The following is a 20,937-nucleotide window of genomic DNA, read 5'->3' as shown; positions in this document are numbered from 1 at the left end:
TGGGTTGTGGCCTGCTGGCGCAGCCCTGAAGTTAAACCAAATGCTCATTGGAGAATGGGCGGTAAAAGAGTATATATGTAGATAAGTGTGAATTTTAATGCTGTGATGTGAAAAGTAATTTGGACTTTAAATAAAGAAATGCGGTCAATGTAGTAATTGACCTGTGAAGTTATTTTTAATAAACATACGCACTGCAGAAAATCAAGCAAGACTCCTGAGTTTAATTGTTAAGGGGCCTCTTGTTGATGCATGCATTGGGGCGGGAGGTGAGTGCACTTGGTTTGACATCTATAGTATTTAGTGAATTGCATATAATTTTTCCTATAAACAACAACAGCAACCTATAGTGCGAGGAAGGAGAAAGTCATAGAACATTTTAAGAAAGAGCCTTTTAGAGTCCTGCGCAGGAACCTGTACACTTCCACTAGGATGGCATCTTATCCCGACCAAGGACCAGTCCCGCTTTTTTCAGTACGGAGAAATATGAAGACATGGTTACAAAGTTTAAAAGATGATTTAGACAAGAACACCAACACCACCTACCTAAACAGTGCGAAATAATCATAGGTATATGTACAAAGGAGTGCTTGCAATAACTTTCCATACCTGGCAGTATCCTATGTTTGGGTTTCTGAAGGCATAGGCTGTGAGCACTCTCCGCAGGGCTGCAATGCCCATCTCGTTCTGGAAGGCCGGATGCTCTGGCAGAGACCGGTGCAGGTCCCGCTCTATCTCTTCTGTGGCCAGGTTGTACTTCCCCATGGACTTCTCAACCAACTCCTCGTAGTAGCCAGGATGTGTCGCCATCTCGTTAATGGCCCCTAGAAGCAGAAGGCATCTGCATGAGCTGTAGATGGATGTGAGGAGAACTTCAAAACATTAGTTTTCAAACTCTGGGCTGTCCCCAGCACTCCCTTGGAGGGAATGAAAGGATGTTGGGGGTGCTAGACATGGGCAAGGAGCAGACATTTTACAAATTACAAATTGATTTTAATATATCAGCACTTTCAATCGAAAATTATCTTTGATGTCTCGGGTATTGTGGACTTCGGGACATTGAGTTATCCCAAAGTTGCCTGAGGCATATGTACACTTAGGGGCCCATTAAGATGTAGGGCGGATCGCCACTGCCCGCGTGCGGTGGCGATCCGCCCTACATCCTAGCCCCCCCTGCCACTCATTTCCCCCCGGCATATTAGTATGGCAGGGGAGACCACGGCGGATGGGAAGACCGTCCGCTGCTTTTCTGCCCGGCGACAAGTCGACCGGGCAGAAAAGGGTTTCATATGGTGGCGGTGCCTGCTAGGCACCGCCATCCATATCAGGATGCAGGCAGGAGGGAGCCTTTGCCGCCACGGAAAGGCATGCGGATTCTGAGGTTGGGGGCCCGTTGCAGGCCCCCAGGATGTTGGGGGTGGTGGGGGGCACATAACCTACATGTGCGTGCACAACATGGCAGGCACCGCTCGGTGCCTGCCACGTTGTGCATGCACATGCACGACATGCATTTTTTGCATTGCGGCGGGCGGTGCCGCAATGTTAAAAATGCAGGATGCACCCGCGGGACCCCCGCACATATGGCGGTTGGTACCTTTTACCGGGGCCAGCCATCCTAATGATGCCCTTAGTTTTACAAAAAAACACATCCAATTTCAGACCACGGCCTCTAGATGGCGAGATACACAAATGGTGTAAACCCATGTTCCAATTCATATGGTAGTTTTTGCTTTTAAATATGTTATATGCGTTGTCTCTGGAGTGAATTTGACAAATGTATTTGAAGTCGCTGTTTTTCAGTTCTAAGACAAAAATGGTACACCTATCACAGCACTTTAGTTAATTTCGGACTCATCTGCTGCCTTGCAAACCTGTGCTCCCAGCGTGAGAACCCAAGGATTGTGAGTTAAAATTGCTGCTGTCAGCACCCAGTGGACAGCGAGGAGCTGTTACTACTGACCTGACAGAAGCAGCCAGAGCTCCCCTCGCATGCTTTCTGGGATGCCCCTCAGCACCAGCTCCCTGGTCTTCTCCGTCCGGTACATGCAGATGCCTTGGCCGTACTCTGCAAAGTGAAGCTTCCACGCCTGCTCTTTCAGAAACTCCTTGGCCTAATGAATATTGAAAAATATACTTTATTTCAGGAACAGAATTACTTGTCACTGTAGATAATCTGGTACCTGAATAAGCAGGTAAGCAGGAAGAAGAGGAAAATAGGTAATCAAAATGCAAACCTAGTGTAAGCATGTTCAGTTTAATTACTTTTCAAAAGAGTAATGTGCTGTTATTCCCCAGATAATAGCTTGGATCCATCATCTCACCTGTACGTCCACCTATTTCGCTGCATTGTACCTCTCATCTAAATTTTTGATAAAGCAAGAACAGAACGAATGCATGGATTTGTAAATATTTTAGACATCTTAATTTGTGTTTAATAAGTATGTTTGCCATTGCTCTGAATAATGTTCCATGTGAGTCACAGCAGTATACTTCAGTATCTTTCTCCTAAACCAAAACTCCAGATTTACTTATCCATACATTTCTTTAACAATAATTCTCTGTGCCTTTAGTTTCATAAATGTAGTCATTGAAAACGTTATTGTCCCTCCGAAATATTTCCAAAAAGTGTACAGAGAAGAAAGCATGTCCAAATCTACCCCCCTCCAGTGTGGAGTTCCTCAGGGCTCTTCTTTGAGCCCTACTTTGTTTAACATATATATGGCCCCACTGGAGGAGGTGGTAGCTCCCTTTGGGATCAAATCACTCACCTACGCGGACGACACCCAACTAGTCGTCTCGCTAACCCAACAAGAGGGATGTCTGGATAACCTCTCCGCCTGCCTTGCCGGAATATTCGCCTGGATGTCTAGATCACGGCTCAAACTAAATGGAGCAAAAACGGAGATCATGCTCCTGGGTCATCATTTTACATCTCTCCCCAAAGCTGTCTGGCCCCCCTGCTTGGGTGAGTTGCCCTTACTGAAAGAAAAAAATAAAAGCTTAGGGGTTTGGTTTGAGCCGGACTTAACTTTTAAGACACAGGCTCAGAAAGTTGCAGCCATCTGTTTCGGCCTGTTAAGATCAGTACGCAAAGTTCTCCCTCTCCTGCCTCCCCAGTCTAGGAAACTGCTTATTCAGGGGTTAGTATTATCCAGATTGGATTATGGCAACGCCCTGTTTTTAGCAGCTCCTGAAGCTACCCTCAACATCTTACAACGGGTGCAGAATGCTGCATCCAGGATGCTGGCGGGTGCCTCAAGAAGATCTTCGGCTAGACCGATTTTGAGAGCACTTCACTGGCTGACAATACGTGAAAGAGTCATCTTTAAATCACTATGCATCAGCCATAAGGCGCTTCAGGGTAAAGGTCCTCCTGTCCTCAGGAGCCTGATATGCCCCTATAAACCATCTCGGGCTCTTCGTCGGACTTTGGAAACCTAGCCAAGGTTGCCAGAGTCAGGAAGGTACATACAGGGGGTCGCCACTTTTCTGCAAACGCTGCAAAAAACTGGAACTCCCTTCCCAGTCGGATTCGTACTGAACCCTGCTATTTTAAGTTTCGAAAGGCCCTAAAAACATTTCTTTTCCCCAAGGACACCTAATTTTTCGGTTCCCTCTTCAGTTGTTCTCTGTTCTATTTTGTTAGCGCTGGGACGCTCTCGGGCAGCCATGCGCTTTATAAATCAAATTTCATTTCATTTCAATGATGCTTATATTTCTCTTTTTAAAAAGGAGGTTGCAGTTTTTATTCCACTGTGCTCTGTTTTCTGTATTGTCTCTGTTGTCATCTTGCGGAGTGGAGAATCCCACGTGTTATTCGATGTTTGGCCTGGGCACCATCTTTACAATGATTTCCAAGCATCAACCCATTGGGGCTCAGAAGCCAAGAAGCAGGACTTTTTTGGCTGAAAAAAATCGTGGCTAGAAGTTACTGTATCCAAGCCTAAGGGGAAAAAAATTGTTCAAATTCCACCCTCATGGTGCTGTGTCCAACATCCAAGTTCATTTGATTATATTGTCAGTTGCAGGACACGGATCAGTTATGTATATGACCTTCTGCGGTTAGGAAAACCCAGAGGAACAAGGCCAGAATGGCAAAAAAGGTTCAGCTCTTCAAATACCTGTGCATGCTTTTCTCTGTCATATAGAATACTTTCCCCTACAAAAACACTCTCATAGAAGTCAAGAAGGTAGCCAAAAGGGTTGAAGAGGCAAGCCCATACAGGAAACGAGGAAATCCTGCAGTAAGGCAAAATATTGGTGACTCAAAATCTGTGATGTCAAATCTCCCTGAGAAACAGGGAAGGGACCAAAAGAAGGAACTCTGGAAATAGTTCATAGCAATGAAATAAGTACTAAACCAAGACTTCATTTTGGAGAAGCTTCAATCATAAGGGGCTTTATTAAACAACGTGACCCAAGGCAGCAAGTTTAGGGACATTTGTCTTAACCAAGAGTCAGCAGAAAGTAAAGATCAAGTTGCAATACAAACTTCTCAGAGGAAGAGTGTTTGCTATTCAGCCTGAGCATTAGAGTGTCAACATGAATAGACGGGAAAGCAAAGTGGGCAAACAATTAGTTAGTCTGAGACATCAAGCAGAGAGGAGGAACGGGGACCCATTTAGCCTCCTGGGAAAAATGACCACAACTGGCCCAGGACATCAGTCCAATTTTCTCAGCTGAAACATCCAGTCGATAAAATCAAAGAAGCTGAGAGTACGGCTTACCCCCATCTCCTACTCCAACCCCTCCTGTTGCACAGGGAGGACATGGAATCCCCCCCTCCCCCCGGCAGCACTCAACCTACACTGCCCACAGCAGTAGTACTTACTTTTTTATTTGCTCATTTGATATCCCGCGCGACTCACTCCCAGAGGAGTAACTCGGTGCTACGTTGCACGAGAAGAGAAATGGAGTGAATCTAAAACAAACAAGTCTTAAGCCCCTTCTTAACACCATCGGTGCGGCGCATTTTCCCGCTGTGCGCTGAAGATTCGAAAATCCCGCGGTTCATGACAGCTCAGCTCGTCATGAGCATACGAGAGGTGTACTTCATGACGTCATCAGCGTCGAAGGGGTTAAGGGAGGGGTAATCGGGGAAAGAGCAAAGGGTAAGAGGGAGTTTATTTCAGTGATGAGGGGCTGTGTATGAGAAAGATCTGCTCCCATATCTTGAGGTATGAATACGAGGATCACTACAAGCGCCTTGTCCGAAGATCTCAGACTTCTTGGTAAGAGAAACAGGAGCGATAATCAGCATGTAATAGAGAATACTGTGTGTAATCTGACCGGGAAAAACAACTCCACATATTTGTTCCTCAATCCATGGGGATTAGCTAGTAATTGTTACTTCCTGAAACCGGGTATCCCCACACCTAAATCCACTTAACTCGGGCCCTAGAACTGATAGTATACATAACACTACTTCACGGTGAGAGGAAGCAATACATTACTCTCTGAGCAACTAAGGCACATTCAGTCCCCTCAAATAGAAAGTGGAGCAGTGCAGTTACCAGCTTGGGGTTGAATTCCTCTGGAGACCTTCTGCGGTACATGTTCATGAGGGTCTGCGTGGCTGTCGGGGCGCCATTCCCGTTCAAGTTGTATTGCGGTTCTCCATCACTGCCGGAGGACAGGCCACTCTGGGGACTGGAGGACACACCACTGCTCACCCTGGGGAACACCTTCAAAGGGAAAAAGAGGAAGGGTGTCACCTGCTGACCGGTTCAAATCATTCCAGAAAGGCCTCGTTTTATATGTAAACCACCCAAGACAGGGAAAGGCATTCAATAAATATCAGACAGAAATTTTGAGGCATAGCCGGACCACCTTTTGACTGCCCCAAACAGAAATATTGAGCTGAAGTAAACGGCAGAGGGGAATCATATGTTTGTTTTTGATCATGTGTTAGACTATATATAAAAAAAAAAACATGGAGATACATTTTTTTACAGGCCTGCTTTGCACCATTTGTGTGGGAAAGCTTTCTGTACACCAGGACAGCCCCTCCTCACAAAGACTGCCAAGTAACCCACATCTGAAAAATAAATAACAGTGGACACAGAAGCAACCGCCTTGTGACCTGCCAATCAATTACCACATAAGAGGGAGATTAGAAAGATAAAACTCGAAAGAGTTCACTGTGAGATAATTATGTAACAACAGCCAACGCCGTCCTTGTGCTTATTAATAACACAGAGCTTGATTTGTGTGACTAATTGAGGCTGCTGACACGCGAGCAAAGAACTGGGGCACTGTCTCTGGGGTCACCGCACGACGCACAGTGCAGCCACGAGGTGTTGTTATTGTTGCTAATGCCTTACAGTTAGATGAACCGCTCTTTTTGCCAAGGTCACTCTAACAGCCCACTCAGACAAGCTAGAGAGTCTAGCACTTCAACACTACAGACCAGGCACAGACATCGAGAAAGGACAACCACTAATATCCTGTGCTGGGCTGCTGCCCCCCTGGCCTTGAACGTGCAGTCCTGATCGCAGGGGAACAAGAAGCCAGCGCCAGGACCGGAAGTAAACAGGGATCTTTGGAGCTCACGGGGTGTTTGTTTCCTGTAGTTTCATTCCTAGGCCCGCTCCTTGCACCTCAGCACAGCAGCAAAGAAGAGACTGCTTAGTGTAGTGACCCAGAGTCACAGTCAGCAGTCTAGTGTTTCTTGTAAGCCCTACACTAAACACCCACCCACCACTGATGTCACTGGTCAGGTGACACTGTTCTAATAAAAGAGGCCGAGCGCACGTGCTCTAGGCCAGTTATACCATGTAGCCCACTGTGTCTGCGTCAGTCCTTTCCAGCATAAGGGCCCAGGGCCCCCAACACAACATTGGCGACGAGGAGGGCGGACGCTAGCCACGCGTGCCGCATATTAAAGAAGAAAATCCCCGGAAAGAAGAAGGGAAGTGCGCATGTGCAGAGCACCCCTCCAGGGAAGCGGCGCCGGCCGACGAGAGGCCCGAGGGGCGTGTGCAGTGCCCCGGGCTGAGAACACGAAGCAGGAGGTGTCCGGGAGCTCACCCCGCACCTCCCGTGCCCAGCGTGTATGCCCCCCCCCTACCTGGGGTGAAGTGAGAGCCGTGCGGAGCCTACCCGCATAGGCCGCCACCGAGCCAGGAACAGATGCCCCACAGATGCGGTAACCAACGCAGAGCCACCCGCGACGGAGTGAAAGGCCCGCAGGCCGGAGGTGAGCCAGGGCGCTGGAAATGCCTGGGAGGGAGCCGCGCTAGCCTGAAGCGACCCCCTGTGACTGTATGATAAGCGGTGCCCACCCGCATGAACGTTGCGCCCCGCCGAGCGGCCAACTATAAACACACTCGGAAGCAGGACCACGGAGCCCACACGCGGCCTGCCTGCACCGTCTCCTACCCCCAACCCCCGCAGCGCAGCATGTGTGGAGCACCGCTGCCGCTGCGAGGGTGAGAGACCTTCAGAAGGGAGCGCCCGCAGAGCGTGAACAGCTGCCGCGCACAACGAAGTAAAGCGGAGCCCACCCGCATGGCCATGGTGCCCTGCCGCAAGAGATGCGGCCAAAAATAAACTTTCAATAAAGCAGCGCCAGCGGAGCCCACCCGCGGCCTGCCTGCAACGTCCCCTGTCCCCCGCCGCACAGTGTGTGTGAAGAGAGGCTGCGAGGGTGAGCAAACTTCAATCGGAGCGCCCGCAGCATGCGAGGAGCTGCGGGACACTGTCACAGAAAGCGGAGCCTACCCGCTATAATCAGTAATGTTGCCCCACCTGTGAAAGCGCCAGGCCCTGGGGAGAGCGAAAGGGAAACAGTACCGGCACCCTCCCCCGCCGCGCAGCATGTAAGTCGTGAAGCTGCGGCGGCGGGATGAAAGATTCCCGAGAGGAGCGCCCGCAGTGTGTGATAAGCTGCCAGGCGCCAATGCAATAAGCGGAGCCCACTCGCAGTGTTGTGGAATACAGAGACAAGTGCAATTCAGCCAGGGTGCGGGCACAAGTGCGGCAGAGAAGCACCCCGGCGAGGCCAGCTGCATGAGTGAAGCCGCTCTGCCTGTTAGACGAGCTGCAGTACCGGCGGAATTCAACAGCAGAGGGCACAAAGGAAAATACTTCCAAAAGCAAAGCAGCACTCCCCCAGCAAGCTGCACTCACCGGGGGTGGACAGTGCTTTTTTTGTCTCCCTCTGCCCCCAAGAAGTTTCCTGCCAGAACAGAGAGGTGAATGCAAAACGGGACAGGGAACACAAGGGTCTTGCACTCGAGAGGCTCTGCACCCCACCATCTCAGCTGCACTGGGACCCAGCACTGGCCATAGATCTACACGAGGTGAGAGAGCGCCCGAAGCGAGACGCTCTGCATATCAGCACACTACTTTGGAAAGCGCACCACTGCCACCCAGTGGATCTGGTGCAACAGCGCACCTCAAAGGAAAGACAGCCCCAGTTAAGCCTGCAACAGAGCGAATGACCACTGCAGCCTTGCCTGAGCGGCCCCAAGTGCGCCAGAAGCACAGGAACACGCCACAAGAGGAGCAAGAAAGCGCAAGAAGTGTGCAGGAGTCAGCGCAGGAACGCGCCAGAACATTCAGGAACACGCCAGGAGACAGCGCAGGAACGTGCCAGGAGATAGCGCAGGAAACCGCCGGAAACTCCAGAAACACGCAAGGAGACGGCGCAGGGATGCTCCAGAAGCGCAAGGGACACTTCAAGAGACGGCGCAGGAACGCGCCAGAAGCAAAGCATTGCGCAGGACAGCGCAAGGGGTGAAGGAACCCCACACCCGCATGCCAGGAAAGCGCAGCACTGCGCCAGGAGCGCCCAGTGACGCTGCCAACGCCACAGAACAGCACTGCGCAGGAACGCGCAAGGAGTGAAGGAACTCCACACCTCAGGACCGAACAGCACTTTTGCTTGAACGCGCAAGGAGTGAAGGAACTCCACACCTCAGGACCGAACAGCAATGCACAGGAATGCGCACGGAGTGAAGGAACTCCACTCCACCACGACTGAGTGACGCAGGAATCGCGTCCTCGGAGACCTGTCAGTAGGTCACAGCGAAGTTGACTTGCCAGGAAGTCACCGCCAGACGCAGACCAGTCGGATGGTCGCCTGAAAAGGAAGGAAGAAGCTGACCAGGCAGATGGTCGCCCGAAAAGGAGAGAAGACGCGGACCAGTCAGTTGGTCGCCCGAAAGGAAAGGAAGAAGCTGACCAGTCAGTTGGTCGCCCGAAAGGAAAGGAAGAAGCTGACCAGTCAGTTGGTCACCCGAAAGGAAAGGAAGAGGCTGACCAGTCAGATGGTCGCCCGGAAAGAAAAGGAGAAGATGACCAGTCAGATGGTCACCCGGAAAGAAAAGGAGATGACCAGTCAGATGGTCGCCTGGAAAGGAAAGGAGAAAATGACCAGTCATATGGTCGCCCGGAAAGGAAAGGAGAAAATGACCAGTCAGATGGTCGCCCGGAAAGAAAAGGAGAAGATGACCAGTCGGATGGTCGCCCGGAAAGAAAAGGAGAAGATGACCAGTCGGATGGTCGCCCGGAAAGAAAAGGAGAAGATGACCAGTCAGATGGTCGCCCGGAAAGAAAAGGAGAAGATGACCAGTCAGATGGTCACCCGGAAAGAAAAGGAGAAGATGACCTGCCAGAAGGTCACGACTGCGAAGACCTGCCAGAAGGTCAAAGCAAAAGTAAATGAACATTCTGACATGAAGACCGACGTGAAGTTCAAGAAGAGGTCCATGGGCGGGACCCAGAAGAGGTCTGATAACACCGACCCGAAGTAAAGGAGGAGCGACAGGAAGAAAAGTGCGATGCCTGGTCTTGGTCATTGGAAGAAGAGAAGGCGTGTCCTAAGGGTAGGACGCAACCAGGGAGACACGTGTGGAGTGCACGGCACACGGAGATGGCCTGGATGGTTGAAGAAAAAAGGAAAAGGACCGACCACGTCGTGAAAGGAAAGGAGGAGAAGAAGGGAAGTGAGTGCCACGGTGCCACTAGAAGATCACAGGAAGAGAAGAGGTGTGACCAGCCAACTCACACAAACATCAGGAGAAGATGGTGACATGCACCAGAACACCGGAGTGCAGCGGAGAACAAGGCCTGGCAGGAACACCGGCGGCACAAGTCAAGGATATCCACCTACAAGCCATCCATCCATGTGGCAATCGCAGAAGAGGGCAAGTTTGGACTGTTGACAACAATCTACCTTTGGGGTTGAGCGGAAGATTGGATGGCGAGAGTGCTCACACATCCGGCTGAGGAACTGACCACTCCACACCAACCCGTGGCAGCCCAAGAAGCAAAGGCCTCAAGGGACTCTGGTGGCAGCAAGTCCCGCAAGAGAGACAGATCCACAACGGTGCGTCTGCAAGACCCACTGAGAGGAAAGCTTCACATGCAAGACAAGAGTCAACAGCGTAACCTTCAGGTGGAACTAGGACACAATGGTGAAGATCGTGGAGCGCCCCGCTCACGGCCCGAAGGCTATGGTGGAGCAACATGACCGAAAACACCAGTCCAGTGGAAGCCTGGCAAAGAGGTCCTCCCGGACATCTTGTGAGAGAGGAATACCGGCGAGAGGGACATCCTAGTGAGAGGGATGTATGCACCTACTCCTTTCATCTGCCCAGAAATACTTTGAAGCCTGCCCCGAGACATCACCAAGGACCAGGTCTGAAGAGGAGAACCGAGAAGACAAACAATACTCGGATCACGCCACCCTTCTATCTAGCTACCAACTGTCACCAGTGGTGTAAAGCAAAGACAAGGCAAAGGACAACGTCCAGGCGGCGCAGACAGAAGATAGGACCCGCCAAAACAACGGCAAACCATGCCACAGTGACTCATGAATCCTGGATGCAGTAACTACACCATCTGCGACCTGTAATCCAACAAAGAGACTCGTTTCAAATCACCGAGTCCAGTGTTACATTTTTCTGTATAGTTTTCCCACAGGTTGAACTTTGTTGTGGGGTTTGCAAACTGTACTCTTTTTCTTCCATAGGTTGGACTTTCTTTTGTTTTCATTTCCCCCCAAGTTTGGGAGGGATGTAGTGACCCAGAGTCACAGTCAGCAGTCTAGTGTTTCTTGTATGCCCTACACTAAACACCCACCCACCACTGATGTCACTGGTCAGGTGAAACAGTTCTAATAAAAGAGGCCGAGCGCACGTGCTCTAGGCCAGTTGTACCATGTAGCCCACTATGTCTGCGTCAGTCCTTTCCAGCATGAGGGCCCAGGGCCCCCAACACAACACTTAGGAGCGTCAACCACCCTCTGATGTCATCGGAGGTCGAAGGGTGCATCACCGCCACTACCAATGGCATTTCTGCGAACCGACATCCACGAGAGCAAGGACATACATGGGAATAACGTTAGACATCCTGGGTGGTGAGTGTCAGACGGATGTACCTGCATGCAGAGTGTGGGTAACCCTGTACGTGGGGACGGTGCAGGGTCATCTGCATGCACCAGTCTGCAGAGGACATGGAAGCATGTTTGGTGTTTGCAGAGTCATAAGAACTCGGAGTGCAGGACTCCAGGCAGGCTTCGATGCCGAACGTGGTCCAGACTGCAAAACTTCACGACATCTGTAAGCAGGGTGTCAGGAAACATGGAAGCGGTGATTCAGTCACATAGAACTTCTTGCACTAGAAGTAAAGTGCTACAGGAATACCCCTGCTCAGGTGTGTCTGTTTACCTCGCACCAGCAAATCCTCCCAGATCCTGGGCCTTTTTAGGCTGACCAGCGGTACGCTGATTAGGGGGTGGGACGAGTATGAAACAGAGCCAACACAGTGCCTCTAGGCACTTTGCCAGAGAGCTCTTCTCCATTGGGCAGCACCATTGGCGGCGCTAGGCACTAGCCTTCGAAGAGAGGTCTTCCTCTCCAGGCCCACTCCCCTTCTGTCAGTGCCACGTTCTGTACTTGAGGGGTCAGAGTTTTGACCCTGGTTTCGCAGGATTTTCATTTGTGCAGCTGCAGCTTGAAATTAAGCCATGGACTCTAGAAAGAGGTATTGCTCCATTTTTCTTTTTTAGCTACAAAAATAATTAACTCTGTTTGATTTGATTTTAATGTTAACACATGGCCAAGAATGCACGCATCCACTAACATATACAATGGAGGTGTGAGCAACCCAACTTATGACTTTGGAAAGATTGATCGGAATATTCCATTTAAACTCCTTGAAGAATCTCAGAATTGACATGAATTTCATTGACCTCAAAGGGCTCCTTCATTTGCATACATCATAATTAGATGAGAGGGAGGGTTGCTGTGTGTTTCAATGAAGAAACACCTTGAAAGCGGCGCTGGACTGTACTGTACCTCTAGGCTAAATTAAGGGCATTTGCCCCATCATGTGTCTCATGGTAGATGTCCTATAAAGAAGAGAAGTACAACAGTAACTTCCGGTCCCCACCCAATATTCAAGTACAAGTGCAGTGATTGGTCAGAACAAGAAAGGGCGCTTGGATACTTTGCTTCCTACCTCATTGTCAGAGCTGTTGTAACTCTCGCCAAAGTCCCTCTCGGAGTACATTTTTAGAGAGGTTTGTTGCAAGAAGTCAGAAATCCTCTGCACGAGAAAGTCCCGATCCTTTAGATTGGCGAAGAGGAAAGTCATCCTGTTCTTGGTGCTGATGGACAAGGGGCTGGGCAGAACGCTGGAGCTGTCCGCCTTTTCCACAATGGTTACCTTGAAGGGAAGACCAAACAATGGGCATTAATCCTCAGAAGCAAATGAAGCTAACAAAGCAGACCTCCATCTAGGGAAAGCAAACACCTACTAAAACAATGAAGTGAAGTTAACCCAAACCTGAAGCTGGTCTACAAGTAACAAGGGGTTTGTTTGGGTGAGAAAACTGACCGATCCCATTTTCACTTCCATGCCAGGAAATTCAGAAGATTGGCCAGTACTGTATTAGTTTTCTTGTAAATCATGTATCATTTATTGTAAGTATAAATTTAAGTTATCTACCACCATATCCATTGAAGTAGACTACACTTACATTAAATATGCTTACACAGAGTCGAACATGACTTTGTGTTGAGGTGTTTTTCAAGTACATCCAAGCACACTGACTGCTCGCCATAAAGAGTGCAAAAAAAAACCTCACGTGAAATGGGAGAAGCACCTTATCCAACCGTTAGAGAGATGTTAAACATTCCGTTTTATCTTCCCTATTAAGAATTTTAGTTGCAATTGTCTAAAATGTAAGCAAATGTTCAAGCAGATACTTTAAAAACTCCATCAGAAGGCTTTTAACAACTGGTATAGCCATTAACAGAGAGCTGTAATGCTTTTATATTATAAGCACACCAACGATCACCTCGCACCTTAGAACACAGATGTACGTTGTTACAACGCATGATTTTACCACGCAGGCCTTGACAACGCAGGTTTTTCAACGCAAGTCGTTACAACGACTTGCGTTGGGGGGTGCTGGATAGTGAATAGTTTAATTTACTATTTCAACTCTAGTCCCCGTGGATAGTAGGGAAGGTGTTGGATAGTAAATTAAACTATTAACTATCCTACAGCACCCCCCCAGCGCAATTCGTTGTAATGACTTGCGTTGAAAAACTTGCGTTGTAAAGGCACTGCGTGGTAAAAGTTGCGTCGTAAAGGATTTTTCCCTTAGAAGACTGCAACTCATACAGAGTTCAGCGGCTAAAATCATACTCAACCTCCCGAAACGGACCCACATCACCCCCACCTCAAGCAGCCCCCCGGACCCCCCATTCACAATAGATGTCAATTCAAGATGCTGATCCACACCTACAAAGCTCTGCACAACCAAGAACCAGCATACATCAACCACATCCGGAACTTCCACCAAACCACAAGACCCCTGTGCTCCACCTCCCTCTACCTCGCTCATCCCCCCACATTCGCCGAAACAACAGTGTAAGACCCTCCTTCCCCTACCTCGCCGCAAATTCCTGGAACAACCTTCCCCCTCACCTCCGAACTTTATCCTCTCTGCTGGAATTCAGGAAGGGACTCGAGACCAGGCTGTTCAACTGTACCCCCGCTTGCAGCAGGGTTCTCGGCACCTGGATACCCTCACATGTGATTAGCCGTGCTTTACAAATCCTGCTTGATTGACTGACAATCTAGGACCCTCGACACAGTTTGGCTTTTCATAAAGAACGTCTGACCCTGTTTTAGACAGCATGGCTCATCCCATTGGCCATACTCCTACTTGATATTATCCATTGTGTGATGATACTGTTTGTTACTCGTAGTATTAAATCAACATCAGACTATCCACTGATTTCCTGGTAGAGTTAAAGAATAGCCGGTTGCAGCCTAATTCAACTCAAGGTTTTTTTTTTGTTCTAAATATTTTATTGGAGGTTAGAATCAATATTCAGAACTGTAATAACATTTGTTACACAACTTCTCATGAGTAGCAAACTAAGAGCGTGCATGTCTAGGGTGTTGATCAAAGTACTTTATGTTTTTTGGACCGAGCATAACGCAGTAACTCATTGCTGAAGTGTGGACAGATGTTGATGATTATTGAGCATTAATGATAATATATTTTTCATTAAATACCAAACTGTCTTGCTACTTGACCAGTCTGTTGTACGGGCGTGTACAATAGCCTGTTGATGTTAAAAAACATTACACTGCAATGTACACTGTACTATTACTTGAAATACCAATAAAGAAATATACATGTAAAAAAGCAACAGACTAACCGTATCAAACACAACTGTTGTAGAAGTGCAGTTACAGAACACAATACCGGATGGATGCAGTGCATGTACACACTGAAGCATCGCATCAGCATGCGGTCTCATGGTGGCCATCCGTGGGATTTCCATGGTTGATGCGAGTATTCTTGTGAACTTTTACAAGTGAGGACCATGGACATAACGTCTTTCAGGTACATCGAAGACCAACACGAGAAAACCACACACCAGACACGGATCAGCTGCTGGCACTGAAGAGGCAGACTTTGTTAGAAGTAGCAAGAGAGGTGGCAATGCCAGACTACTACTGGTAGCACCAGCAACTATTGGGCGGGAAGCAGGCTTACTTGTTTCCTCGTAGAGCCCAATGCACTGTAGGCAGATATTCATAACCGGGCAGCCAGCAATACAAGAGGCAAACCTACAGGTTCTAGCTATTAACAGGACATATATTCCATCAATTGAGGAGCAGCCTCACTTGGGAGCTGCTGAATCCAGAGCCGCTGAGAAAAGAAAGAACACACTACTGAGCAGTTCCCGGCTGAAGGACACAAGAAGGGCATTTAGTATACAGGGTCACTATCTGCTTTGACTGGAGGGGGATGTGCCCTAATGCTGATTAAATTAAATCTGATAAAATATCACTGAAGTCGATCTTGACCGTTGGCTTTTGACTTTGAGCCCAAATCAAAATTACTTAATCCATCTTTCTCTAATTTGGCTTGAAACACAAAATGTTTTCCTCAGTGAATGTGTAAATGGGTGAAAGCCAGCTCTTGAAACTGCCTGGAGAGCATTTGCCTCCTCTGCTCTGCAGGACCAAGTTCAGGGCTCGAGTCGGGGTACCACGCGGGTGGACGGCGTTCCCCCACTTATTTTCATGGGATTTGATAACTGGAGCAAATGGAGCCACACATTCACTCTTTGGCCTCTCTGGGGCGAGATCAGAGCGCATTCAGAACGCTGCTCACGCGCTGGCTTCTCTGATGCAATCGAATCTAAGGGATGAGCGAGGGGAGGCAATTATTTTGATGGGGCAAGCCACCTTTCATGATGTCACCTCCTGTCGTGACGTCAACATCCCCCCCACTTCTTTTTTAGGACTTGTGCCCTGACCAAGTTAATTGTCATTCGAAGCAGACACCGGGCAAGCTTTACTGTCAAGCTTACTTTGATGCTGAGGCATTAAGTGCCAGCTTGATAACAGTGCTTATCAGGATTCACTCACATCTGCAGCTCATACCATAGCGCAGCATAATGAACAAAAAATAGTAAATTCAGAAAGGTTGTTAAATAAAAATCTAGTAAACTGCCAGCTGGGCCAGAGCTTGCTTTATTTCATTCTGCAATGCCAAATGATCTCAGATGAAAACAAGCATTTGCAATGCAATAGGTCTCGCATTTACGCAAGTTTGAGCTATTGACATTGCAAATAACAATGCCTTTTATTTATGTTTTTGTTTTAGAAACATAAATAAAAGGCATTGACATGCCAATAGCGTAAACTTGTGTAAATGGGGGAAAAATAAATCTGACTGGTGAGCTGAAATAGCCTACACATACAAATCTTTGCATCTCTTTTGACAGTATTGTATTGTATTGTACTTGCATTTATGTAGCGCTTACTACCCCTGACGAGGAGTCAAAGCGTTTTTTCGGCGAGTAGCACGCTACTCCAGAACCCAAGAAGTAGATTGAATGAATAATGTCCTCCTCACTGGCTTTCATTGAAAATACAGTCTATCTGAATGTGTTTGCTAATGAGTACGGTTGCAATTATTCACCCTTTCACAGTGGTCATAGCGCGGGTACGACGACTCTGTCGCATGAGTGTGAAGAATTACAGAAGACCGGTATCTTAGCACAAGCGCTCTTTTCACGGATAATTGGGATATACATATACTATTTCAGAATTGGAAGGTTTGTTAAAATGCAATTCTATTTTGCGGTTAAAGACCAAAGTGACGACTCTTCGCCTCTGAATCTCCCATCAATCATTAGTTTCAACTTCTCCCGAAGTGACATATTAATGCAGAGTGAATCTTCGTTGCTTTTTTTTCATCCAGTTTTCATAAAAACATCTGTCCGAGTTCACTAATAACTCAGTAAAGGGCACGAAATGTGGATGGACAAGCTAGTCCAGACACTTTGCGTGTGACTGTTTCGAAATACAATCATTTCACAAAGAACATCTCAAATGTAAAGTTCCAATATGATATGCTTAAAAGAAAATCGGACTGGTATATTCAACTTCTCCCGAAGTTCTGACCAGGCTCGCAGGCTGCAGCTTAATTAGCCCCATTTTGTGACCCGTTTTCGACGGCAGGAGATTGCCATCAGACGTAATGGAAGACGCGGGGCAGAGGCAGGTGAAGGGGGGGCATTCAGGGGTGTTTCTTAGGTCATTACTAATGGGACCTCGTGCAGAAATCACTGGCGCACCGAGCACATGGAATCTAAACTCACATAACCTAATTATGTCATCCATAGGATATATTTGCACGGTCGTCATGACAGACAATATTTTACACTATGTTGACATACCGTCAACAGTCGATATTTGTTCATTCTAAGTCATTATGTCTGCAATCCTAATCTTTGCAAATATAAGCTAGAATGCCTCCCATTGAAAAACCTTTTAAAGAGTATGGCAGTTGTGAAGACCCTACCGCTTTAAATAGAGGCGGGTCGCACCTGTATAAATAGCAAGGGTAGAAGGACTATGTACAAACGCCATTCGTCTATCCGGAACCGCTGAAGGAGGAAATTCTTTTCGAGCAGTAGCACATCTATCATACCGGTAAGAGCATGAAACTGTTTCAGCATACCCTACGCTGGGGGGGGTTTTTATTCTCGATGCTCCATCCTTGGCACGTTTTGGACGAGCATTTAAATCTCCCGCCTAAACCCTCTGACTACGCTTGTAACCGAAGGGTTTTGTTTCCCTTGTTTAGTGCCTGTATCGCGTTTACCGCGCGCTTCTAAAATCAGCATATGTCAAATCCCTCGACTCGCCCCCAAGCTACAAAGAGCTTCTCCAGGAACCGCATTACGGCATTTTTTTGAAAAAGAGATACAAGCGTTTAAGGTAAATATTGGTAATGAAATTTGCTTTAGGTAAACCTTACATGCTTAATTAAGCATTTAAAAATTCCCGCCTGAATCCGCTGATTACGTATGTAACCGAAAAGTTTTCTTCCTCGCTTAGTGCCTACATCACGGTGCTGGCGCGCTTTTTAACCAACACACACCGCGTCCCTTGAATCGCTCTCAGGCTACGAAGAGCCTTTCCAGGAACTGCCTCTTGCATCCTTTGAAAAGGAGAAAGAAGCGCGCAAGGTAAACATTTAAAAAGAGAGTAGACTTTGGTAACCTTACATGCTAAACCAACCACCCTGATAGAAATCTTTTTATGTCCTTCTTTACCAGTGAAACGGACCAATAACGTAGTATATCGCTCAGAATATCTTGCTGCTATATGAATTAACGTATCCTGGGATCCCTTCTCACCTTTTAAAGAAATGTCAAGTAATAGGTGAAAGAAAGAGAAAAAAGGAAGGCCGCTGTTAGACACTATCTGAACAGGTGAGCGGATTAACGGCCAGAAATGTTTATAAGGATATTATATCATTATAATGCCCTAACATATATCTTTTTTAAAAATAGCTACAATACAGACTGAAACGAACAAATAAAAACGAAAGTGCCTTACTTCATCCACACTGAACTACTTTGACCAAAAAGATTTCTTTAGGTAAGCATTTGAGCTGTTAAAAGGTTCATCCAATTTGAATAAAACTAAAGTCCATCCATATATTTAAGAATATAGATAGGTTAGGAAATTTGAATAATTATTAGCCATAAAAAACCACATGAATAGTATAGACATGATTCACTTTTTAGTTTAAATGGTCAGTTTTAAGTTACCTTTCTCCACCCTTGCAATGTAACTAAATGGTCATCTTTAAAAGTCATTCTTGCCCAACCTTTCCATTGGAACTAAATAATCAACTTTCAAGTTATACTGCCCTACCATCTTGTTTTGAGTCCCCTAGATGTTACGCTAATCTCCATCAAACAAATTTTTATTCAGGTCTATGATTGTAAGGTTATATAGGTATAGCTATCTATTGAAATTATGTGCATATTGTATATGTATATTAATGTGTAAGTATGTAGAATATGTTTCTCTCATTCAATGTATTGATTTTCCAACTGTATATCTCTTACTTGCTGTCTATATTACAATATAAGTCTGGCAAATAGAAAGCTCTCTACCAATTTGAGAACACCCTGTGTCTACAAAGGAAACATTTATGCAATGAACTTTTTTTTTAATAGTCACCTAAATACGTTTTTATTCTGTTTAGAGAGAGAGTGGCTGACTATCTACTAGTCCTGATGAAGACAAAAGACTTTGTCGAAACGCGTTGACACACAGCCCTAATCTTCGTAAAAAGGAAAACAACAAATTCCTTTTTTTATGTATCATGATGTGCTTCTAATGTATACTTAAATAATAGCCACATGTTTTTTATGTATTTTATGTGAAGAGTGTATTATCTATTAAATTTCAATTATTTTTGATATCATTTCAGTTCATTGCATTACTTTTTATCCAGTACACATTCATATTTGTGTTTTCTACTATTTAGCCAGCTTTTGTGTTTGAAGTCTGCCTGGGTTTTTGCCATTACAAAAAACTGTTGTCCCTGACCCAGGAGTCATATCCATATCAGGGGGTCCTTGTTATCTACTAGAATCTAAACTCACAACAACAGAAAGCAGCCTGCATTGCTAAGAAGTAAAACATTTGCCTGAGCCGGAGTCATTCGTACCCCCCCCCCCCCATAGTTGTGCCAGCGGCGGCAGTGTGCAAACTTCAGACGCAGCAAAGAAAACAAGTAGTCCCTAAATGAATAGTTAACAGCCAGCAGCGGAACTAAACTGTAGTTGGTTGGTGCTGCTTCCTGCAAAACGGAGACAAAATGGAAGTGACCTATCGGATCAAAAGCCAACCATAAGCCAGAAAAAAAGACCAATGCCAGAATTAACCAATGGCAAGCGACAGAAGAAATTACCCTCCATATTTGTGTTTCCAATAGGTCTTGCGACAGCGCATGCGCTGTCTAGGCGAGACCTAAAACGTAAGGGGCATATTATCAAGAACGGCGTTAAAATTATCACCCCTTTAGCGGCAGGAAACTGCCGCTAAAGCGACAATAATGGGCTTGATAATATGTCCTTGTGAATTCCCACAGAAGCCCATGTTCTGGTGTGAACATGGGTTTCTATGGGAATTCACAAGGGCATATTATCAAGCCCATTATCCTGCTGCTAAAGCACCTATAATTTCAACGCAGTTCTTGATAATATGCCCCTAAATCTTAATTCGTGATTGCAACTTACTCATGCAGAAAAGAACATTTACTTGTGGAGTTTTCCGTGTATGTAAGTGAAAACAAAAGGTTTGCAAAGGTGAGGTGGTGATGCAAAATTCTATGAGCACCAACAAGTGTAGAACTTCTCGGCTGTCCACAAAAGATTTCCATGTATTTTACACCCATAAAACACAACAGGAAACTGCTCCTGTCAATGGAAGGACTAAATGGGTTTTCTGGGGTGGGCAGGGCAGGGCAAAGAAACTACCCAATATTTAAAGGTGTTATTCAGGAAAGAGCTTATCCACAAAGAAAAGGAGTTACTTGGAGAAAGACACAATTTTGCTATACGTACAATATTACTTTTGGCAGATAACTGATCTTATGGTACAGTCAAATCATTGAAATACCTGTCCTGTAAAGCACACAATTGACATAAAATATATAAAAACAGCTTTGTTTTCTGTCATAAACCTTTTCTAAAAAATATATTGGTTTAACAGTTGTTAATCTTATACTCTTTAGGTAGTCAAACAAGTCAACTGTTCCATATGTTCCTAAAGGTAGAATGCAATAACTATTTGGTCTTAAGAAATCCGACGGTTTAGACCAACTCACCATTCTCTATATAAATCTAATTAAATTTGGGGCCTAAAAGGATATTTACGCTTTAGAGTGTAATCCATGGGACCTGCGGGGGGTGATTGATGTTCACATGGATGTCCACCTTTTGACGCACGTATGAAAAACAAAAAAGACATGAAGGAATAAGAGCAAAGTCGCAATGAGCAATTTCCCACTCACCTCGCCTCGAAGTCAAAGGTTCCGCAGAGGCCAGTAATTACACACAATAAAGAAATGATGCTCGGAGCAGGCTG

At 46.5% G+C, this 20,937-nt stretch overlaps 1 protein-coding gene across 1 annotated transcript in view; it reads right to left on the bottom strand.

Annotated features, from left to right (window-relative positions):
- Window positions 1-20,937, bottom strand: part of TBC1D9 (TBC1 domain family member 9) — a 385,175-nt gene that overhangs the window by 131,286 nt on the left and 232,952 nt on the right. Inside the window, exons 7-10 of the mRNA XM_086962231.1 lie at window positions 12,466-12,672; window positions 5,511-5,681; window positions 1,958-2,108; window positions 607-821 (exon numbers count right to left, since the gene is read on the bottom strand). Of these exons, the coding sequence (XP_086818357.1) occupies window positions 607-821; window positions 1,958-2,108; window positions 5,511-5,681; window positions 12,466-12,672 (744 nt within the window). The remainder of the gene's footprint in view (window positions 1-606; window positions 822-1,957; window positions 2,109-5,510; window positions 5,682-12,465; window positions 12,673-20,937) is intronic.

Source organism: Lissotriton vulgaris, chromosome 3_1 (assembly GCF_964263255.1).
Source record: "Lissotriton vulgaris chromosome 3_1, aLisVul1.2, whole genome shotgun sequence".
Classification (NCBI taxonomy): Eukaryota; Metazoa; Chordata; class Amphibia; order Caudata; family Salamandridae; genus Lissotriton; species Lissotriton vulgaris.
This window is presented reverse-complemented; position numbering and strand designations above follow the sequence as displayed.